At 45.0% G+C, this 9,288-nt stretch overlaps 1 protein-coding gene across 1 annotated transcript in view; it reads left to right on the forward strand.

The window, feature by feature from the left end:
- The window catches only part of POMP (proteasome maturation protein), a 14,650-nt gene extending 13,079 nt beyond the window's left edge, over window positions 1–1,571 (forward strand). Inside the window, exons 5-6 of the mRNA XM_006027490.3 lie at window positions 280–373; window positions 1,076–1,571. Coding sequence (XP_006027552.1) covers window positions 280–373; window positions 1,076–1,143 — 162 coding nt within the window. The 3' untranslated portion in view covers window positions 1,144–1,571. The remainder of the gene's footprint in view (window positions 1–279; window positions 374–1,075) is intronic.
- Window positions 1,572–9,288: the final 7,717 nt, after the last annotated feature.

Below are 9,288 nucleotides of genomic sequence, written 5' to 3' on the forward strand. Positions count from 1 at the left end.
GTGTTTTTTTTTTTTTTTTTTTTTTTTTTTTATTCAGCTGAAATTTAAAACTGTTTGTGCTACATGTGCATTCTCTTGTCATCCTGTGCCTTGAACAGGCAGTGATTTATAACTAATCTTGAGATATATTTATGCAAGCTATAATACCTCGGTAGTTATGTCCATTATATCTGTCATTTCCCTAAGAACACATTATTTTACTGTTTATTTTTGAGAATTTTGACTTGGGGACAATTGCAGGAAACTTGCACAAACTGTGACTTACTGTCTTTTTCACAGGTGCAGCGTCTTCCATTTCTTCATAGTTCAAACATTGCACTGGATACCCTGAGAGGAAATGATGAATGCATTGGTTTTGAGGATGTTCTTAATGGTAAATATACTTTTCAAGGCTTTTGTGAGCTGCCAGGAGTCTCAATATTACCAGGGGAAAAATGAGATTTGGGTGGTCAAGATCTCTGTATGTACTCAAGGCAATGAAAGTTTATAAACACATTTTATTTTTATTTTAGTCCAGGATTTTAAAGAGGAGGGATAAACTTGATGGGGCTGTTTGCTTTTGAGAGTTCTTTCCTTACATGTGGAGCAAGGATGTGTGGGGTATTGGTAATAAATATATCTGCTAACCCTTATTTTAATAGTGTTTAAAGGATATTAATGCACTGCTAAAAGCTTTTTCTCGGAAGAGTGTCTCTCATCCTCCAGCACTTTGATTATGAAGCCTTGCCATTGCTGGAAAAGCATTAGATAAGAGTTGTTGAAGAGACCAAATCAATCTTGTGCACACAGGGGCATATTAGGACAGAGTGTATTGTTCCCTATGCACATGTTCCTACTACATTAGCTGGTGTGAAATGGGGGTCGGCCTGCTCTTTTCTTCATAATCTCAGTCCACGTAGTTCCCAGTGAAAGGTCCTATACCTCATGGTTTGGCGTACTCTTCCGGATAATCATGGGGTGTCTTGTTATGAACATATACTTCTTGAGGGAAATATTCATCTTGCATTAGGAAGTTGCTTTTCAAAGTTTTACTAGCTTAGTAAAATATTAAGCCTTTTTTGTTCTCTTTTTTCAGACCCATCACAAAGTGAGGTTATGGGAGAGCCACATACGATGATGGAATACAAGCTTGGTTTATTGTAACACAAACCTAATCTCCATCTACTGTTCATAAAGATGTTTCTTGTATGCGTCTTTTACTATATCGAAGGTTCAGCTATACAGCTTTAAAATGACCTACAGATTTTGTTAACATAGCCGTGGCTATCTCTTGCCTTCCTTGATAAAAAGGCACATTAAACTTTTAAATATCTACTATGAATGGTTTTGTCCTTGCTTGTCAATAATAGAAATGTCCCATAACTAGATAGTTAAATTTACGTCTCTTTGTAGATTACTCAGGATGATAGCTACGTAGCTTTTGAAATATTATGTGTGTATACAAGATATCCCAAAATACATGTGCATTTTAGTGGCAGTAATCAGTTACAAAGTGTTGAATGGATTTTTTTTGTGTTTCTGAAAATTTTCCATAATCTTTTTCTAAGCACTGAATAAATATTTGCTATAAATGCTGTGGCTTTCCAATATATGTTCAGTCACAAATCAGATGTCTTTGGCCCCAAAACACATCCTATTAATTCATTCCCTTGTAGGGCAATAACTTCAGTTAACTTGCCAACAGACAGAAGAAACCTGTCGCAAACATTCTTTCTCCGCCAGCTAATGTGGGTGGCTCTTCACTAGAGGAGAGCTGTACATAAAATGGATTCATAGATTGTAAGGTTGGAAGGGACCTTGGAAGGTCATCAGGTCCAGCCCCCTGCACCAGGCAGGAAAAATGACAGGTGGGTTCAAGTAACCCCAGCAAGATGACTGTTCAGTCTCCTCTTGAAGCTTTCCAGGGTAGGCAATTGCACCACTTCTGGAGGGAGCTTATTCCATAGTCTGGACACCCTGATCAGAGTTTTTCCTAATGTTGAGCCTGAATCAATCTTCCAGGAGTTTGTGGCCATTATTCCTAGTTTTCCCCAAGGGCGCCCTGGTGAACAGTTGTTCACCAAGCCTCTGATATACTCCCCTGATGTAGCGGTAAGGTGCTACCAAGTCCCCTCTTAGCCTTTTCTCTTTCAGGCTGAAGAGTCCCAGATCCTTCAGCCTTTCCTTGTATTGCATGTCATGCAAGCCTCTAATCATATGGGTTACCTTTCTCTAGACTCTCAAGTTTTACCGTGTCCTTGTTTAAGTGCAGTGCCCAAAACTGGATGCAGTACTCCAGTTAGGGTCTCACGAGTGACAAGTAGAGTGAAAGAATCACTTCCTTAGTCTTCTTTGAGATGCATTGATTGATGCATGCCAGAGTATTATTTGCCCAGCTGGCAACAGAGTTGCACTGCTGGCTCATTCATGCTGTGGTTTATTATTACCCCAGGTCTCTCTCATTTGTAGCGCTGGTCAGGTTGGCGTTGCCAAGCCTGTAGTTGTGCAAGGGATTGTTCATCCCCAGGTGGAGCACTTAACATTTCTCAACATTGAACTTTATCTGGTTGTGACTCACCCAACTTGTTAGCCCATCTAGATCCGCCTGAATCTGTAGCCTATCTTCAAGCGTGACTATGCTTCCCTATAACTTGGTGTCATCTGCGAACTTGACCAGTGAGCTCTTCAGCACAACATCCAAATCATTGTTAAAGATGTTGAAAAGTAGAGGATTGTGCACCAACCCCTGTGGGACACCGCTGCCCACTTCTTGCCAGGATGACACAGATCCTTTCATTAGACCTCTCTGGGCCCTACCCCGCATCCAGCTTCATAACCACTTAACTGTCTTGCAGTTAAGCCCACTATCTTTCAATTTTCTCCCAAGAACATCATGGGATGCCAGATCAAGGCATACAATATCCACCACTTCTCTCTTATCCAGGTGGCAAGTTACCTGATTGTAAAAGGAGATGAGATTGGTAAAACAAGACCTGCCTGCGACAAAGCCGTGCTGGCTGTCATTCAGAATCCTATTTTCTGCAAGCCTATCACACATAGACTCCTTAATGAATTTTTCTAGGATTTTCCCTGGGAAAGAAGTTAGGCTAACTGGCCTATAGTTACCCGGGACCTCCTTCCTCCCCTTGAAGATGGGCACAACATTGGCCCTCTTCCAATCGGGGACCTCTCTGGAGCACCACAAGTTTTGGAACAGTTTTGCCAGGGGCTCTGCAATGACGTCAGCCAGCTCCTTCAGTACCCTCAGATAGAGTTCATCCAGTCCTGCTGACATGTATGTCTAATTTCTTTAACTGATTATACACCAGTTCTATGGCTACAGTAGAAAAACAGTAATTTCTGCCCTGCTCATTCTGTACCTGATCCAGCATGACTTTCCCTGTGGTCCGGTGAAATACTGAGGCAAAGTTGTCATTCAGGAGTTCAGTTTTCTCCTCAGTGTCGGTAACCAGCTGTCCTGAGTTGTTGAGCAGTGGCACCAAACTCCTATTTGCTTTCCTCTTGTTCCCTATGTACTTAAGGACTTTTTGTTGTCTTTGATTCCCGTTGCTAATCTAAGTTAAGTTACTGCCTTAGCCTTTCTAATTTGTTCCCTACAAATGTGAGTTGTTGTTGTATAGTCCTTGGAGCCTGTCCCCAGCTTCCATTGTTTGTATGCCTCTTTTTTTTTTTTCCAAGAAGGACTGTGGTTTCACTGTTTAGCCAGGAGGACTTGCTATCCCGTCTGCTACACTTTCTCCACATGGGAATGGACTTCCTTTGTGCTTCAAGGATTGTGTCCTTAAGGAACGACCACTCTTCATGCACACCTTTTGCCTTCGGTCCTGGGTCCTGCAGCACTTGCCCTGCTAGTGACCTAAGCTTGTTGAAATTTGCATTTTTGAAGTCCAAGACTTCAATCTTGCTATCAGATTTGTCTGCCTTGCTATGGACAGTGAATGTGATGGTTTCGTGGTCACCGTCACCCAGGCTACCCTCTATTTTTAAGTCTGTCACCAGGTCGTCTCCTTTGGTCAGGACCAAGTATAAGAGAGCATTACCTCTGGTTGGCCCATGCACCTCCTGAGCCAGGAAGAGCTCTTCAATGCAGGTCAGGAAGGAACGCGACCAGTCCGACTTGGACGAGCATTTCTCCCAGGAGATGTCGGATAATTGAAGTCCCCCATGACAACAATATGGAAGCATACTATATGAGAAGACAGTTGGAGATCAGAATTTGGCATCACATAGATGCCTAAGAACAGAATCCTGCAGGAGCAGTCTCACTAGACTCCATAACTATGGGATTGTACTGTGGCACACATGGGAGTGGTATTCCTGCTTATGTGGAAACTTAAAATAACTGCTTAATAACAGTTAAAAGGTAGGCCTGTGCGAAATGGCTAGTATTCGCTTCGGATTCGTCCGATTCGGGGGACAGCGATTCGATTTGGTGATTCAAATCACTGTCCTGATTTGATTTGTCTGAATCTTCGAATCGGCCAGGCCAGGTCCACCCCCCACCCCTCTCCCACCCCGGCAATGGCTGCCCCAGCTCTAGTCCTGGCGCACTGGGTACTGCCGGGTGGGAGGCGAACCCCACTGCCCCACGCTGCATGAGGGACTCTGCACGAGCCCCCCTCCCCCTCCCCCTTGCTCCCTCAGCCCCCACACAGGTACCCCACACGGCCCAGCTCTGACCCTTTAAGAAAAAAAAAACATGAAAAAACCCCAGGACTCGCCGCTTTTGCCAGTGGGGGCATGATTCATGCTACATGGGGGTGCTCTGCATGAGCCCCCGAAGCCCCAAGGATATACCAGGAGTGGTGAGTCCCAGGGCTTTTCTTGGGGTTTTTTTTCTTAAAGGGCCAGAGCTAGCTGGGGTGGGGGGGCGGAGGGCTTGTGGCAGAGCCCCCAATGCAGCGTGGGGCAGTGGGGGGCAGCAAGGATTCCCCCCCACACACCCAGCAGCACCCAGTGAGCACAGGGCTTTTCTTTAAAGTACCGAGCTGGGGTGGGCGGGACCAGCCATGGGGCTGCTGGGGAACTGGGGGGGTGGTTCGGGGGCTGGCAGGGGTCCCCCCATGGTCTTCCCACCTCCCCCAGTCCACGTCCCCTGCTCCTAGTACTTACCAGCTCCAAGTCAGCTGCAGCTCCCTGCTGCAGCCACCGGGAACTGCCGGAATCATCAAAGCTCTCCGAATCTCTGAAGATTCAGACCTTTAAATCGGTCCCCTGATTCAATTCGGATTCAGCGATTCGACCACCGAATCGGGCTGAATCTCCTCCGAATCGAATCACCACCCGAAACTTTGCACAGCCCATTAAAGAGTAAGAAAATACACAAGCATCTTAAATTTTATGTGAAACATGCAACTTACACATGCTACTGCAGCAAAAACGTTAAAATAGAAATTACTACCTTGGTGTAAGAATGCAAATCATCTTATAGGAGGATCACCAAAGCAATCATAAAATAGGAGGCGACAGCTATATGCACATATATCTTTTACAAATGAATAGTTAAATGAAAGGTATCTTCTGTATGCTTCAAGGGGAGGATTTTATTAAATTACAGAGGTTGTTAGGGCTGATGTTGAATAGTTTTTATATAGGACATTGTATTACAGTTAATCCCAGGCAGTTTAGAATACAGGTTTCCCTTGCTTTATGCGGGTTCCGTATGTTCGAATTCACTCTTATGCGTTGATCCTTTTTATACCAATAATTCATTATATGCGAGGTAAATTCACTCTTCTGCGATTGGCATGGTGGAAGCCTGCAGTCAGCTGCTTTGTGCACTGTGTTGTGGGAATGATGTGCACCGACATACAATCTTCTGTATGGATCTGTGCTTCATGCTTGTTGTCTGCGACATGTTTCTGTAGTTGCCATCCCCATTAGGGTAGTGCCCTGTGCTTGTGTACTGTCTGCTGTTGGTGAGTACCAAAATTGTCTTGTAAAAGTGGTAGAAATGAGTCTGGGGGTCAGTACAGTCAAGGTCTTGGAACGTATCCCTGTTTGTTACATTGTAACGTGAGTTCCCTTAATTCAAATTCGAGTTATGTGCTGTTTTCCAAGATACAGCATAAAACAAGGGAAACCTGTAATACAGTCCACTATGCTTAAAGTGGTCAAATTATATTAAGAACAGTTAAGGATGCAACCAGTCTGAGTTTTGCACATTGCTGCATTTTATAACTAGATCCTGTTTCGAGCATTACGCTTATGTATTTAAACTTTTGTTTAAAAAAATCTCTCTGGTACTTGTGCTTGTAATTGAAACCTGCCAAAATGAGCAAAATATAATTAGTACAAGGATATTTGCTTGCATCTACAAACAGCCCAGTGTAATATAGCTGAGGGTAGGGGCTGCATCCATTCAGCAGATCTAGGTGTTGATCTGAGGAAGAGAATGATGCTGAGAACTTAAATGTATGTGTTCCCTATTTCACTGCAGGTCATTTTAGCAGAAACATGATACAAACTTAGTTCTGAAACCCAAAATGTCTTCTGTTTCCATCTGTATGTCAAAAGCCACCAGAGTTTCCAGGGATAAAAGCTAGAGAAATTTTTTGGTGCAGTTCTGCATTTTAATACATCTTGTAGCAATTTAAAAACATGGAGGACAGCACCACGGAAGGGATACTTCAGTGACTCCACTGGTCATTTTCATATAGAGGTTAGATCATTAGCAGATCGAAAGCTTTTTAACCAAAGTTGTGGAATTTTCAGTCTGTTTCACTTGAATTCTTGAAATCAGGGTCCGACTATAAAAAGTAGGTCAGGTTTGCTATACGGCCTTAATTATAGTTTATTTTTGCTCCAGTGCAGTTGTAGTGAACGAATGAGTGAACATGAAGATGTAGGCCTCCTCACTTTTATTCTTGAATTATCTTGCATTTGGGCAGCCATGACCAGGATATGTACAGCAAATATCTAGACCAGTTATTGCTTTAGAAGCTGTTAGATTTCACTGTAGGATTTTCATATAGAGGAAAGGAGTAGAAGAAATAACTGGAATCATGTGCAATGTAGTATATTGGTACTATTCACTAGGGTTTATACTTCTCTGGGCTGACCAGTGTGTATGGCCTGCACAAAATCAGACTTTGGGAATAAGAGTTTGCTCTCAGGGTACCATGTAGTACAGGGGTGGGCAAAATACAGCCTGTGGGTCTGGCCTGCTAAATTTCACCTGGTCTGCAACTACTACTTTGAAGGAGAACTGTATCTGGCCCATAGCTGTGCCCTAGTTTTCAGTGCCTCTCACCTTTCTCCCTTCCCCACGGCAGCCAGCTGCAACAGACGCAGCCACTCCCCTCCTCTCCCCTGCTGGCCCACCCTGTCCCACCCTCCGGCCTCCAGGATAGGTTCCAAGGTGGGGAGCGCTGAGGTCATGGCCAGGCTTTTGCCTGGCGAGGCTGTCTGTGCACCACTCCAACCCTGCACTTGACGAGTTGAAGCTCAGGTAAGGTTCTCTCCGCTGGTGGGGGAGGAGGTGCAAGGGGAAGAGGGCCAGGAGTGGCAGGTTATCTGGGCTCCGCCAGGCCAGGGCCTGGTAGGGGTGTGGGCACTGGTGCCACGATGTGTTCCTACATGCCACTTTTGGCTGCACCACATGGAAGCAGTTGGTGTGGCTCCTGCCTGACCCCAAGTCCCCAGCATGCGGCTAATCTAAGGAATAAAGTGCGGAATAAACTCAGGAATAAAGTGTGGCACCAGCACAACCGTGTGCCAGGAAATGAAGATGGGGAATGGGTGCAGGGAGAAGGGGGAAACAGCATGATATTGGCCTGGCCAGGTCCAGACAACCTGTGACTATGCCCCTTTCTCCTTGCACCCCTCCCGACTCCCCAGCATATGGCCAGGCTGGGCCAGTGCCAGACTATTCTCACGTGCCACTTCAGGCCACATGGGTGTAGCTGGCGCAGCTCCTGCCCACCCCAGCCATGTACACTTGGGATGGGGTAGTGGGTGCAGGTAGAAGGGGGCTGAGAGCCACTGGCCATCCAGGCCTGTGCTGCACTGTTTCTCACCTCCCTGTGCACCCCCACTTCCTCCTGCCTCACCACTTGGTTGGGTTGGGCAGGAGCCACACCTGCAGCCCCTGCCTGGCCCAAGCTGGCATGCAGGAATACAGTGCAGCTCCAGCCCAACAGCACTCGGGGTGGGGGAGGGGGTTCAGGGAGAAGTGGGGAATAAAGATCAGGTTACCCAAACTGTTGTTCTCTCTGCCCAGGGTTGGGCCACTTAAGGAGTTTGGGTGAGCTGTTGTGGGAGAGTGGGGTGCTGACCTGGCTTGCAACAGCTCCCCCAAACGCCCTCAGTGGCCCACTGGCCCAAATAATTGCCCACCCTTGATGTAGAAGGATCCTGGACTGCCATCAGATCTAGTGGGAACAACTTAAGATGTAAAAAGGAACTTGAGTTTCCTGGGATGCTGGTGCTTCCCCAAGTCCCTTATGCCGTAGTAAGATCCCTGGAGCTGTGAGTTAGGAGGAAAAGGGCTTGTCCTCTTAGTTACAGTTGCTGATGCAACACAACTTCCCTAGTCCCACAGATTTATTTTGGCCACCCACCCCATATTCCACACCCTCCTGATAGCTTGTCCATTTTACTAGGTCAGAGAAGTACCATTACATCTTAAAATGTGGCAAAACTGACAGTTGGGAAGAAGAGAATATACAAGCCATTAGCCTGACTATAGCTGGACCCCCCAGTTCCCTTTTTATATTTTATTTATAACAAATTGCATGTTATAGCATAAACTGATCAGCAGATGAGCTAAGCTTGCTCTGTTGCCACTCTAAAATTAGCAAGCATGTTGTTCAATTTTTCACATAGATTACAAAAATGTTATTCGAAAATGCTGTTTCATTTTTAATAGGTGTTCTGCATTTAATCTGATACATAATTATTTAAGCAGCCTGTACTATGGTGTAGTATTCTGGCTGCAAAATATGTGCAGTGTTGCAAGCTCAGATGCCTTTGTTAATATTACTATTACTTCAGTAGCTGGTTTGTGGATGGTTATATGTCAAAAGAATAAGGTACGGAAATTAAAAGACCAAGCTAATTTTTGTTCTATTTGTCTCTATCAAAAAGGTATTTGCATTTATGTATAAAAATATTTTATTTGTCAAGTAGATCAGTTACTACAAATAATCTAAAGCTTTATTAAAAATGAATAGTGCGATGTTTCTTGGAGTCCTCAACTCATTTGGCATCCCATTGCACGCGCTCTCTCTCCCTTACATGCGCGCGTGTGCACACGCGCGTACACACAGAAAGCAATCATACAGCTTG

Source organism: Alligator sinensis, unplaced genomic scaffold (genome assembly GCF_000455745.1).
Source record: "Alligator sinensis unplaced genomic scaffold, ASM45574v1 scaffold84_2, whole genome shotgun sequence".
Classification (NCBI taxonomy): domain Eukaryota; kingdom Metazoa; phylum Chordata; order Crocodylia; family Alligatoridae; genus Alligator; species Alligator sinensis.